The 13,588-nt window shown below is 42.8% G+C and overlaps 4 protein-coding genes across 4 annotated transcripts; 3 read left to right on the forward strand and 1 right to left on the reverse strand.

The window, feature by feature from the left end:
• Positions 1-1,766: 1,766 nt before the first annotated feature.
• On the reverse strand, positions 1,767-4,576 carry EAE98_010115 (uncharacterized protein; the record flags this gene model as incomplete). Its single annotated transcript, XM_038957736.1, has 2 exons — positions 1,767-4,352; positions 4,406-4,576. 2 exons carry the CDS (start codon positions 4,574-4,576, stop codon positions 1,767-1,769), a joined length of 2,757 nt encoding a protein of 918 aa, XP_038805962.1.
• A 1,096-nt stretch (positions 4,577-5,672) lies between these two features.
• EAE98_010116 (uncharacterized protein) lies at positions 5,673-9,658 on the forward strand. Its single transcript, XM_038957737.1, has 2 exons — positions 5,673-8,673; positions 8,724-9,658. Exons 1-2 carry the CDS (start codon positions 5,761-5,763, stop codon positions 9,477-9,479), a joined length of 3,669 nt encoding a protein of 1,222 aa, XP_038805963.1. The 5' UTR covers positions 5,673-5,760; the 3' UTR covers positions 9,480-9,658.
• A 760-nt stretch (positions 9,659-10,418) lies between these two features.
• On the forward strand, positions 10,419-10,932 carry EAE98_010117 (uncharacterized protein; the record flags this gene model as incomplete). The annotated part of the gene is made up of 3 exons (XM_038957738.1): positions 10,419-10,476; positions 10,542-10,751; positions 10,907-10,932. 3 exons carry the CDS (start codon positions 10,419-10,421, stop codon positions 10,930-10,932), a joined length of 294 nt encoding a protein of 97 aa, XP_038805964.1.
• A 786-nt stretch (positions 10,933-11,718) lies between these two features.
• EAE98_010118 (uncharacterized protein) lies at positions 11,719-12,735 on the forward strand (the record flags this gene model as incomplete). The annotated part of the gene is made up of 3 exons (XM_038957739.1): positions 11,719-12,030; positions 12,150-12,519; positions 12,590-12,735. The coding sequence occupies 3 exons, from the start codon at positions 11,719-11,721 to the stop codon at positions 12,733-12,735; spliced, it is 828 nt and encodes a 275-aa protein (XP_038805965.1).
• Between the last annotated feature and the right edge of the window lie 853 nt (positions 12,736-13,588).

Genomic DNA, 13,588 nt, shown 5'->3' on the forward strand with positions numbered 1-13,588 from the left:
AGATCAATTATACACCCATCCCTTTGAACCCAAAAAGTGGCAAAGCAAAATAATCAATCAATCAAATTAAAATGATGAAAGATATGCGAGTGTGCGTGTGTGTGTGTGCGATATGATGTGTTGTACTCTCTTCTTGCTTTCATTTACTTTGCTCTGCTGCAGCGAAGTGGATATCTTTTCTTTCTTTCCTGCTGAGTTCTCTGTCTGATAACCTATGATGATAGCTCCGACGTAACGAACCACTCCACTTTATTATACCCCGCAATGTTTTTCTTGTCGAATTCCCAGATTTCTAATCGTTGATTGTGCCGAGTTTCGTGTTTCGAGTTGCGGAATTCGTATTGATGTACGATATCCGTGTTTTGTTAATGATTACTCGAGGAAGTAGGTAGGTATATAAAATACCGCTTCAAAAATACAAATTCACAATCACCATAGGTTAATCAATATAATTCATTCAGATCCGATACTCAATACTCAGTACCCAAACAAAACCAAGACCAATAAATAAATAAAATGGAGAATAAGTTTCAGAATAATAATAATGATAATAAACCTCCCTTAGAAGCTGCATAGAAGAATAATCGAAGCCATCAATCGAGGCGGAGCTGAACAAATGGGTACCGGTAGGATAGGTAACGATTTAAGAAATCTCTCTCGAACTACTTGCTTGTACCGCTTGCCTCAATGAACCATATCATACCATATCATACCATACCATACCATACCATACCAGATCCAGAAACCGATAATCATATTCCAATCCGTTCATCCATCCAAGATTCCAAGTGACGTCGCGACTCGCGGGAATGAACATCCATCCACCTCTCCACCTATCCTATCCAGGCTATCCTATCCGTCTCTCCGTCCATCCAATCCATGAACCATCCCTCCCTTCCTCCCTTCATCATCCTCCACCCAATCAAACACCACACGCCGCAAACCCAACCCAACCAAGCATTCACAAAAACGGCCGAGAAGTTAAAATATGCATTAGAAGTTAGAACTAGAAGTTAGAACACAAGCAACACCTCAGAACACAATAAAAACTGGAGAATTCTTATCCCTAGTCACTCCCAGTCCTCAAACACAACAAACAGCAAAGCAACCCCGGGCAAGTCTAACGAACCGCACTCCGTGGCGCAGTTCCCATCAGTTCCATCAATCTACCCATCCTCCATCTACCCATCTCTCCATCAACCTCTCCATCAACCTCTCCATCAACCTCCACCAACCCACCCATCCACAGCGATAGATCGCCGCAATGTCGCACCCACTGCGTAACCCAGGCGTGAGGCTCAGATGAAGGCTTATACAAATTCAATTTTCGTATCCACTCCAGCCGTGCGAACACCCTCTACAGAACCTATCATGCCGAGTTACCGCATCGTGTTGTAGAATGTGTACAAGGTGTGGAAAATGATAGGATCGCTAAGCATGGCTTGACACATTTTTCTTGACGGTGCATTCAGGTTGCATGAAGGCTTCGGGAAAGGATGCTAGAATATATGGTATGGTATGGTGAGATGTGGAGTGCAAGGCTGAGCAGGGCAAGACAGGGGAGGGGAACTCCGAAATCATGTCATGTGAATACTGTACTGGTCGTGTCGTGTAGATAAAATTTGTACGAGGTCAACTTGGTACGAGATATATGGTATATGGCATGAGCAAAAGAGGTTTTTTGATTTTTATATCCTTCCAACCAATCAATCAACAATATCATTAAAATAATAAACCCTTCATCTTCAATGCTATTCTGATACTCCTTACAAAACAATTCTTTCTCTTGTATATTTTCCCACTTGTCTACTCAAGAGTCTTCCAATATCTCTCTTACTTCTCTTTTGAATTTCTCCTCCGGCACCTACACGAAGACGAGATATTTGTTTCTCGGCCTTGAGACCAATCGGTAATGTCGAGAGGTCTTTCTCTCCAGAGGGAAGTGTTAATATTGACTTTGCCATTCGTCCTGTGTCTTCATTGCCAAGGGTTTTAAGTACGGAATCCCCGTAACGGACCATCTCGGATGTTAATCCCTTGAGGTAAACGGCCGTTTCGATCCCTTCGAGTGCGGCACTAACTTCCATTTTCAATGTTCCAATGAATGCTTCGGATTCGGTTTGATCACCATTGATCAATCTTGCATTTCCGGTCAACCAACCGCCAGCTGCAAGAGCATCAATACAATTGTTGAGTAAGCTGGAGATGAGAATGATGGAGTTATCAGGTGCCTCAACTTCGTCATCATCCAATTCCAAGATATCAAGGTATCGACCTGTCCATCCACCTTTGGCCAATTCGACTCTCAAAATATAGATTAGTGATACCGTTTCTTGACTTGTAAAAGTTGTCTGTAAAGCTTCCGTAATGTTGTTGTCTGGACATGTATAGAGTTTCGAGAGAGCCACATTTAAGGCTTCACCTCTGACACCTGAACCTTCTCCTAATTGAAATTCGGCGAGTTGGAGATCGTCTTCAGCCTCGGCTTCAAGTCTTTGTACTTCCTCTTCAGCATTATCATTTTCTAGGGGTGTGTCTTCCCCATTTGTCAGTAATGCTTGCTTTGGACTCGAAGAGTCTCCAAGTTCAAACAAATCCATAGTTTCCATCAACTTTCGAATAGCGTGAAGAAGTTCCGCTGCACCAAGTAGATTAGATGAAACAAGATGAAGTAATAGTTCCATTTCCCGGTCCAACTTAACAATAGCATTGACAAGTTGGCCGGCTGGTATTGGGCCAGAAAGCGAGGCTCGAATCTCTTGTCTCAATGCTGATTCGATATTAAGAATCGTCATGTTTCCTGTTTGAAGCAACCACCTGAAAAGTCTAGGAGGATAGAAAATAATAGAAAGCTCACACACCCCTTCCAGATTCTGAGACCAGCTAAAAATCTTACTTAGTGCATATAATATCCATCTACGATCGACTTCAGAAGGCTCTATCTTTGCAATCTTGTCTGCAGGATTTTCGGACGTTTCAGTGCTCCAATCTTGGTCGAACTTGCTGCCTAAAGCCTTCTCGAAAGCTGCAGTATCTCCACTCTTGACACATCTCTCAGGTTCTCTCGTCACATTTACCCATGCATCTTCTTTCATGCCCATTGATCCAGGAAGATAATGATCCACGAAAAGCCACTTTCCATGCGATGGCTCTTTTCCGGGCTTGGAGCGTACAACTTGTGGATCCGAGCAGCCAAGAGAATCGATCAATAGTCCAAATGCTCGAGATTTTGATCCTTGACCAGGTTGAAAATCCACTTGAACGGCAACGAGCTCATTATCTGAGATAGCTAAAGCTGCCCCAAGTTTAGGGTAGTAAGAGATGAATTGAGCAGGAATATCCAATCGTGGTCTTTGCTTATCATCAGAGTCTCGTTTGCGTTTGAGTGATTCTTTGTTTGCCTCATCATCCAACTTGATGGTTGCTAACACAGATTCATATTTTGGGTTGAGAATGCTAATAGCTTGTTGATTTGACATGATAATAGAAGTGCTTGAAAGGCGAAGGAAGGAACCGGTACCAGGAGTGTTGATTTCGGATTGTATCTTTGGGAAAGTATCGTGCAAGTCCAAAGTTGTCAACACTTCCGCTTCCAGTATTTGCAAAACACCGGCGGAAACATTGATACCGAATGAAGCTTTTCCGACCGTTACTTTCTTCTTTGGAGCTTTGTGAATTGGTAGAGGGGCGTCGAGAAGAGATTCGACAGAATGTGTTGTGCCATTCAAATATGTCGTCGTCTTCCTTGGCAACGCTACAATGTGTAATGTACGCACACTATCCTCAGCTTCCTGCACATTTGACTTTGTAATCACAATTATTATGTCTGGATTAAAGCCATCTTCGGTCACTTCTTGTGGGAAAAAAGCAAAAACATCCTGGCGACCTTTCAAGATTCCTTGACCAGCGGAATAGGCATTTGTAATGTGCGCATATTCAACCTCGATATTGGTCATTGTCATTGATGAAGCTCGACCGAGGGCGGTGGCAGGAGAGGACCATAATAGCTGAAGACTTTCACCATCTAAGCATTGAATCTCACCATCTTTCTTCACAATCAATATGTCCGATTTCTTGATCGCATCCAATCCTGAGGCGGCTAAAGCACCCAAATGAACCACTGGCGCTTTCGATTGACTGAGCTTGTGTGTGACTGTTGTAGATTGTGATGTGCTGGTCCCTTCCGTAATATCATGGAACAATGTGATTTGATCCTCGGAGCCGGATGTCGAAACATATGTTCTTCGCTCGGTTTTGGTTTTCGTCGTTTTCGACCTGGAAGAGTATGGCGGGCACGAAAATGAAGTGCCAGGAGGCAGAGCGTAAGAAGTAAGTAATTTTGAAGATGATACCTGAGAAGACATTAACATTTGAAGATACCCAAGAAATATCCATAATATCTTACATCGTATAAATTCACACCTTCTCCGTGAATTCCAACCGCCAATTCTGACCTCTTTCTTTTTTTTGATCCAGGTGAACCACCAAAGACTTCCCCAACTACATATTGGGCCTGTTTCGATCGCGGTAAAGTAGCGACCACGTATGGCTGCTGTAAAGATATTCTTGACGACATATTGACAATTGGAATTTTTGCGCAATCAATTCCAATGTATTGAAGTAGTGATTATGGATTTGCGCAAAGTAAAAAGATCCAAAAAGCTTTGAAATTTCTCTGAGCGGTGAAACAATTCTGCCGTGGCACAAAACTTTATGTCTTGGAGGGTTGCCAAATTTATTATGCACGCCCTGCACACTTTAGCGTGTCTGTTTGGTGTCGATCATGTGATTCTGACCATCCTGCCAGGTGGGAATGACCAATCAGCACTCAAAAACGCGAGCAGAAGAGTGTCAAGTGGGTCTATGTGGTACTTTGTACGAGGGCGTGTTTTTGATGAATGCCGGGCAAAATAACCGAACTCACTAATATTTACTATGTGATTTTTATAATGAATATAACTTTATAAATATTAATAACTCTACTTTACCAAATTTATATATAAATCTTGATATAAAAAATTATTTAAATTTGAAAAGATTTTTCAAATATTATTTTTATTTTAATTGTTATTGAATTTTAAAATAGATGAGTTTGTGCTTATTTTGGTGAGGAAATGTCCCTGCGCACGGACCCGGCATTCATCAAAAACACGCCCTCGTATGCTCTTATTACATGCGTCGTAGATGGGTACACTCAAGCATCCAGAAAAATCCTACATTGAACTTCCTTCTCATCAGGTACCTATCTTTTGATGTCGAATAATAATGCGGAAATGAATCAAAATCCCAAACCTCTCGATCGAATATTATAATTCATAAGCTTAGGAACACTTTCATACAATTTTCAACGTCAAACATCGACAGCATGATTTTATATTGAATATTGAAAAGGGTGAATAGTTTTCGAAGCACTTCATCTACCTACTAGGTATCACCTATGGGGCCCAAAGTAGACCAGTAGGTAGTTAAAGTGCTAATTTCATCAAAACGCGTACGCGGTTCTCAACTTCGCCTTGATGTCACTACCTTATTACCTAAGTACTTAGCAACTTTTGGATGCGCATTGCTTTTCACTCCCAATTACTTTTTCACTGTCTGCAAAAGGGCACTTTTTTATATTCTATCTGTTCTCAAGTCAAGCTTCTTACAAAAATTACAAATGATTTTCTCCCCTTGACGAATTAATTGATTGAGAATCGCTATCGTTGAAAGCGAATGTGCGAGGTTCGCGTTTGATCATCTCGACTTGCCCGCATACGAATGGCGGTCTTGATCGCAAAAACCATGAATCCTCTCATAGAAGAGGGGCACGAAAAGACTGTGCATCCCTTCTTCCAAAAGCCATTAAGAACGTCATCCACTGCGGGAAACAATATAACACTGCAAAATGGAGCTCTAGAATCATCCTATATGGCCAATGGAGAACAAGCAGATTTGTTGGAGGTTGACCCGAATAATGGTAGGAGGAAACGCCGAAAGACTGCCTCGCCAGAATTTACAACAGAGTTAGAGGCAGAAAAGACATCCACAATCACAAAGACAACTGCGCCGACAAAAACAGTGAAACCTTTACGAGCCTCGAAGCGTAAGCAGACTACCCTGACACCTGCAAAATCGAAAATTGTTGTCATGCGCTATGGCAGTGGACAAAGTCCAGCTTCTGAAGTTGGCAGCAAGATTGAGAATATTCTCAACGGCATCGAAACATCAATACGGAAGACGGAGTCAAATAATACGGACGTGAAAAATACAAAAGAGATAGTATCGAGAAAGGGGAATGGGGTAGATGCTATTCCATGGTGGAAGACAGCAAAAAAGAAATCGCCGACACAAGAAGAACCCCAGGAATCCTCAAAGTCACAGCAATCGGGTCAAGGAAAAAAATCCCCTATAGGAAAGAGAACTACTTCGGGTAGACCAGCTTCACCATCGACAATTGTATCCAATTTTGGCCGACCACATTCAAGGGACGGAAAGCAAGCCCCGCCAACGTTTAAAGGCTTCGAGAAAGCTCCTAAAACTTCCAAATTCCCCGACGCCATTGAGCCAGCTTGGCCATGGTCTGGAATAGTGCATGTACGCGGAGAAAGAGACGAGGAATATTCAAATGGCACCTCTACCAGCACAGTCCCTGGAGAATCCAGCGACGTCAAGAAAGGGTCAAAATATCGAGCAGTTGAAATCGTTGAAGATGAAAATATTATCAACACTTTTACGGCGAAATTACGAATTGATGAGACAATTAATAGCATCCATGACCTTCATATTCATGATTTCGCTCCAGTTTCTCCTTGCCTCCGAGTACCATCCAAACACATCGAAACAGGCCCAAGTCTCCAGTGTCGAGTACGAAAAGAACTTATCTCAAAGCCTAGCAGACCAGTTGTACATGAGGATTTGAGCGATGACGAACTCCAAGAGCTGGATAAAAGACGTTCAAATGCCCACCCTGCTCTTACAAATGTTTACAACTCAATTGCCACTTCGCTATCGGCATTTGACAAGGCTGAATGCGAAAACATATCTTGGACACAGAAGTATGCACCAAAAAGTGCAGAGGAGATCTTACAGACTGGACGAGAGGCGTTCATATTGAAAGATTGGTTGCAAAAATTGACGGTGATGTCAGTAGAATCAGGTTCTGCTGAAAATAAGGCTACGAAGAAATCTGCATCGTCAAAAGCCGAACCAGTTGGAAAAAGGAAGCGAAAATCAAAAAAGCTGGATAATTTTATAGTGTCTGATGGCGAAGAAGATAACGAGATGGATGAAATAACGGAGCCGGAAGATGGGGATTTGTTAGGAGGCTCAGGTTTGGTCAAGAAAACAGTGATACGTTCTGGTGATTTGAATACGAAAGGCTCTAAAGATTCCAAGCGCCTGGCCAATGCAGTTGTTTTGAGTGGTCCACACGGATGTGGCAAGTCTGCCACGGTCTTTGCTGTTGCAAAAGAACTTGGTTTCGAAGTCTTCGAAATTAATCCAAATTCCAAGAGGAGCGGTAAAGAGGTGATGGATAAAGTTGGAGATATGACCCGAAATCATCTAGTTCAGAGATCCAAAGTTGACAAGATCTCGAGTGCGAATGAGGACGAAGAAAATTCATTTGATTCTGTGGCTGAAGAAGTGAAGAGCGGCCGTCAGGGTACCATGAACTCATTCTTCACTTCAAAAGCACCCATCAAGCCAGAACCTAAAAGAAAGGGCATCATGAACTCATTCTTTACATCCAAAGCACCAACGAAGCCGAAAGGTCAGAATGACAATGAAGAATATCCATCTAATAATATGGCTGAAGATCCAGAAAATGGCCGCCCGAGCATGGTGAAGCCATTCTTCACATCCAAAGAACCGACAAAGATGAAATCTGAGAGTTCGGATGCTGAGCAAACTGCACCCAAAACGGACGTCACCAAGGATATAATCGCTCCGAAAGGGCCACCAAAGAAACAGCAACAATCCTTGATACTACTCGAAGAAGTCGATGTTTTATTTGAGGAGGATAGAGGATTTTGGCAAACAGTTTTGCTTCTGATTGCCCAGAGCAAGCGACCAATTATTATGACTTGTAATGATGAGTCTGCGGTACCAATTCTTGCTCTATCTCTACATGCAATTATACGCTTTACTACAGTGCCTACCGATCTCGCCGTTGATTACATGCTACTCGTAGCAGCCAACGAAGGTCATGCTATCCGTCGTGACGCGGTCAAGGCTTTATATGAAAGTCGAGCGTCAGACCTACGTGGTTCATTGACAGAGTTGGAGTTCTGGTGTCAATTTGCAGTTGGAGATCGTAAAGCTGGAATGGAGTGGTTTTATCCTCGTTTACCGTTGGGTTGCGATCTAGATGAGCATGGTAAGAAGTATCGCGTTGTTAGCGAAGATACTTATCACACTGGCATGGGCTGGATTTCTCAAGACACTCTCGAGAGCCAACGACCATACATCGATATCGAGGAAGAGACCTTGTATGAAGCTTGGAATGGTTGGGGTATTGATGTAGGCGACTGGCAACAAAATATAGACATCACTACTTGGGCGGACAAGATCACGGATTGCGCCAATGAGCGTGCCACCAGACGAGCTGCTCTGGCAATGTACGACGACTTTGCCGAAGCTATGAGTGCTACAGATTGTTTCTCGCATAACAGCTTCGGCGCAGACCATAAAGTGAGTTTTTCTCTATCAACATTACATCTACTCGTCGCTAATGAAATAAGGTTACCATTGATGCAAGTTACCCAAAAATGTCTAGTAAAGCGAGAGAAGATTACACTATGGCAAATCAATTACTGGACGTGTCGCCGCAAATTACTCTGGACGAGACAAGTATCAACATATCATTCTGGATGAAATCTCGAGCCAGAGAAGTTCTTCAAATTCGCCAACATGTTGAACATGGATGGGAAATCCATCGAGAGCTGGATGGACCGACCGAGAAACAAGTTCAAGGCCTTATTCGGTCCCAGTCACGTCTTCAAGGGAATGCTATTACTCGCCGCGATTTGAGCTTGGCTTTTGATCCTATTTCAGAGTCCGAAAAGACATATGTTTGGAGTACTGGAAATCTTGAAGCGTGTTGCTTTGATCGAACTATGAATCTCATTATACTCGACGTTGCTCCATACGTTAGGTCCATAGTATCCTACGATGCACGTCTTCAGAAAGATCGAGTACGTCTGAGCAATCTACTCAGTCAAAATGGAGGTAATATCGCACCGAAACCCAAGAGAATGAGAACAACTCGAGCAGCTATGTCGGCCCTTGAGGGCGGTACAAGAAGTACGACCAGGAAGGAAAAGTATTTCAGTCAGGATATCAACCCATATTTTGTTCTCAGGACTGGATCGCAGAGTTGGTTGGATGCAGCTATCTCTATTACAGCAGCCACGGACGATGGAAGTAGGAGATCGAGTATACAGATGTCGGAGAGTAATATAGTTGCTGACAGTGGAAAAGATGAACTTTTAGATTAGAACGGGCATGGGAATTCTCACAAATGGTGGATCATCTTCGCATAGCAACATATGGCATGGCATGGCAAGGATACATGTAAACATTTGCATAAATGAGGCTTGTTGGAGACATTGCCCGGCGGAACAAAAAGGGAATTCGCCATATATGGTAGTATGCTGGGCTAGAGGTATAAACACACGTAAAATTCAAAATGATATATGAACATAAACAAATGAAAAATATCCTTGCAAAAGTTTTTGTAGCGATTAAGGCTTTTGAGATCATCGATGGGAGAGCAAACTTTTGGATCACTGTATAATAGGTACTGTTATATTGCTACGGGTAGTAACATTGAGGTTTTAGTAAAAGGGCTTGTAAGAATGAGGAATCTAGTTGGAGTCTTCGAGCGCAGCGAGCTAAGGGGGTTTGGGGGCTTGCCCCCATAATGATACCATTCATAAGTCGAAATCTTGATATTCGACTTTGTTGGCTCTCTCGAATAGCATTTCCATAAAGATGGACTGCCTAGATAGCGAACGTTGTAGAGTGCTATTACTATTGCTTGAATGTCGCTTGGACAGGGGTTGTCATCTAGTACTTGGTGTTTATATCCATATCTTCAAAGGTTTCCATCGTTTTATAGATGCTTGACTACAAGCAACTCGACAATTAATTTATATTAGATGGTGATTGTGATTGATTTATGACCCGTAATCTACAGTTTCAATACATACTAGATTTCTCACATTTCCTTCCTTTTCCATTCTGAGCATGTTTCCTCCATTTCCTCCAATTTTCTACGAATCTGTTCTGATATTATCACGTGATGGTTACGTCAAGACTAGCGCGATTGTTCCACTCGGCACACACAAGCCCTAAATTGAAAAATCAATCCACCTCTATTGAATTGATCTTGAGAGAAACATCCATTTTCTTCACGACAACATCAAACCGACAAAATGGCACCAGCAAACACCGGCGCAAAGAAGCAAAAGAAGAAGTGGTCCAAGGGAAAGGGTGCGCATTAAATTTTTACCATGCCCTGGAATTTTCGAATGGAAACTGATGAAAAATCAATATAGTCAAGGACAAGGCTCAACACGCCGTCATCCTCGATAAGTCCACTTCCGACAGACTCGCCAAAGATGTTCAATCCTACCGTCTCGTCACCGTCGCTGTTTTGGTCGATAGATTAAAGATCAACGGATCTTTGGCCAGAAGATGTTTGAAGGAATTGGAGGAGAAGGGACAAATCAAGATTGTTGTCAAGCATCACGCCGGTGATATCTACAGTATGTCTATTACGTTCCGATATTATCCTTTTTCGATGCAGCGCAAGAACATTCGAGTCGAGTCATTTCCACCCGATGGAATGATGATCTTCAGGATAAGCGTGTCAAAAGGACGATCCAGAAAATACAAATGCTAACATTATTTCTTTCAACAGCCCGTGCTATCCAAGCCGACGAGTAAAGAAATCAATAATCGGAAAACTTCAAAACGATCAAGGCAATACACGATGGTCATGACCTCGTCTTCGAAATAATCGACCAAAATTACGATTATGGATTGTACGTGGACGTTTTGGCATGAGATATCCGGATGGGTTTTTATATTATGACTTTTCCTCGGGCTTGTTAGGAAAGGCAGGCAGGTGTAGCATATCGAATTCAGCCTTTTGCTTATTGATGCCAAATCTGATGGGTCTTCATATATGTTTTGCAGATGTGATATCGTGGTAGAGATGTGACTATGAAAAAGCAGACTAATCTGAAGGAATAGAACACGACACAGCAGATCCAGTCCAGATACGAGTGCGAGTACGAGAGCGGTGGAAAGAGTTCCCGGACCAAGTTTAACCACATCTCAGCCTTTGAGATCACCACAATTACCAATTCTTGGTCCAATTCCCTAGAAAACCTTAATTGCAGACCAATTCTCCCCCGCTCAATACTCCCTCTTCCCGTTCCCGTCTACCCCAAGGCTAAATGTAATTCAATTCCAAATCCATATCCATATCCATAAAAATACCAATGACGACGACTCCATTTACTATGCAAGTCCGAGGCTAAATCTCCAAGCTGTGAGTTATTATTACACAAAGACCCGTAACTTCCCCATATCAATTTATCTCCAACGAACCTGCCACTTGTCAATCTCGTCCCTCCATTCAAGCCCTTGATCCTTTTTCCTTTCTTCAAATTATAACACAATTTAATACTTCATCACAATACATACACGTATTAGCACCCATCCACGATGGCCGACACAGACGCACTCCGTGAACGTCGCAAACGAAACTCCATTGATATTCTCGAAGATGAGGCTCCTCTCACCAAGACCACGACTCGGGGTTCTTCTCCGTCGGCAGAAAAGAAGGCAAAGAAATCACTTAACAAATTAGCAGCAGACGACGATGCAGCGCCTTTCTCGTTGGTAGACTTACTGAGATCGATTGTTTTTGTACTGGTTGCAAGCTGTGGGTTGAGTTATGTGGTTACGAGGAATAGCTATTTTTGGGGAATGAAGAGACCGAATTGGACGCATGGGGAGGTTTTGAAGGGATACTGGGTTAGTGGATTTCTTTGGTTCCTTTTTTTGTTTTGAATTGCTAGCTAGGAAGCTTGAGAATTACGGATACTCTTCTATAATGGGGAATATAATAACTAAGATCTTTCACTCTCTTTCAGAACGGACCTCCCCAAATAACCGACGCAGATCTCCCGCGCTTCGACGGCTCGAACCCAGATCTTCCAATCTACCTCGCGCTCAATGGCACGATCTATGATGTTACGGCGGGACGCAGACATTATGGTCCGGGAGGCAGTTATCATTTCTTTGCGGGTGTGGATGCTACGAGGGCGTTTGTGACGAATTGTTTTGAGGAGGATAGGACGCCGGATCTGAGGGGTGTGGAGGATATGTTTTTGCCGGTGGATGACGAGGAGACGGATGCGGAAATTTTGAAGAGGGTTGGGAAGGGGGGCATGAAGAAGTTGAAGGAGAGGGAGAGGAGAGAGGCGGCTAAGGGGGTGAGGGATGCGTTGGGGCATTGGATTGGTGAGTTGAGCTTAGGGGAAGGGGGTGCGATCTGAGAGGATACTTTGGCTAAATTGTGTTTCAATTATAGGTTTCTTTGAAAATAGTGGAAAGTATCCAAAGATAGGAAAGGTTAAGAGGGAGAAGGGATGGGAAACTAAGGGGGAGAAACCAAAGTTGTGTGAGAAGGCCCAGAAGGGAAGGAAGAAGAGGACAATTCCTGAGGGGGGAATCTAAGTCTGAGTGAGACCTGTGTGGGTTTGCCCCGGGGTTCTGATAAGAGAGGCAGAGGAGAATGTGGTTAGGTTGAGGTTTTATTTATTTAAATTGGGCTTGTGAGAAGCATTCTGGAGATTTTCGCAACAGTTAGGAGTTGGTATGTTACGCAGCAAATGCCAATATGACTTCAATATCGCGTTCGGTAAACGCAATATTATGTCTAATGTCGAAAAAAAAATCGATCCGAACGAGCCCTAAGTGGGGGTGGAGTGTTAGATAGTAAGCTCACATCAAAGGGTTTTCGACAGATTGAAGCTAAGGAGGCTTTTATATCCTAAAGGGTTTTTAGCAAGCGAGTAACCTTGCCTCGATGCTTTTCCATCACTCTTTGCTATAGCATCATTTCAATATATAGAATATGGATATTATCTTTTGTGTTGCCATAGTCACTTGTAAGCTTACAATTACTTTTGGATAAGTATTCAGAATTTTGAGATGGTCGTAAGTGCAACGTCTCGATTGTATCTATCTAGATTCGAGTACGTGTGAGAGAGTCAATAGAATTTGACGTGCATTCCATTATAGACTTCTTCATTAAGTTATAGAAGATAAAGCAAACTCTATATCCTAGAATCATGAAACTTATATGTGTATACAGAGAGTTGCATCGCTCGTTCCGGATAAGTAACATCATACTATTCACTGCTCTTGAGATAGCTAACGGCCCAAGCAATCGCCCTCGGCAGGGCCATCCCTCTTTTTACCAGAAACATTACCTGCTCCCGGAGGGGCAAAGATAGTGTCTCTCGGGTAGCAAAATCATGACCGCATTGATTAGATCAGTAACCCTTCTACATGATAGTCAGTTTAT

This window comes from Botrytis deweyae, assembly GCF_014898535.1.
Source record: "Botrytis deweyae strain B1 chromosome Unknown BDEW_033, whole genome shotgun sequence".
NCBI lineage: Eukaryota > Fungi > Ascomycota > Leotiomycetes > Helotiales > Sclerotiniaceae > Botrytis > Botrytis deweyae.

Coding starts and splice junctions, on each gene's coding strand:
- EAE98_010116 (XM_038957737.1), top strand. CDS start 5,761: ATGGCGGTCTTGATCGCAAAAACCATGAATCCTCTCATAGAAGAGGGG. Junction 8,674..8,723: donor GCTTCGGCGCAGACCATAAA/GTGAGTTTTTCT, acceptor TAATGAAATAAG/GTTACCATTGATGCAAGTTA.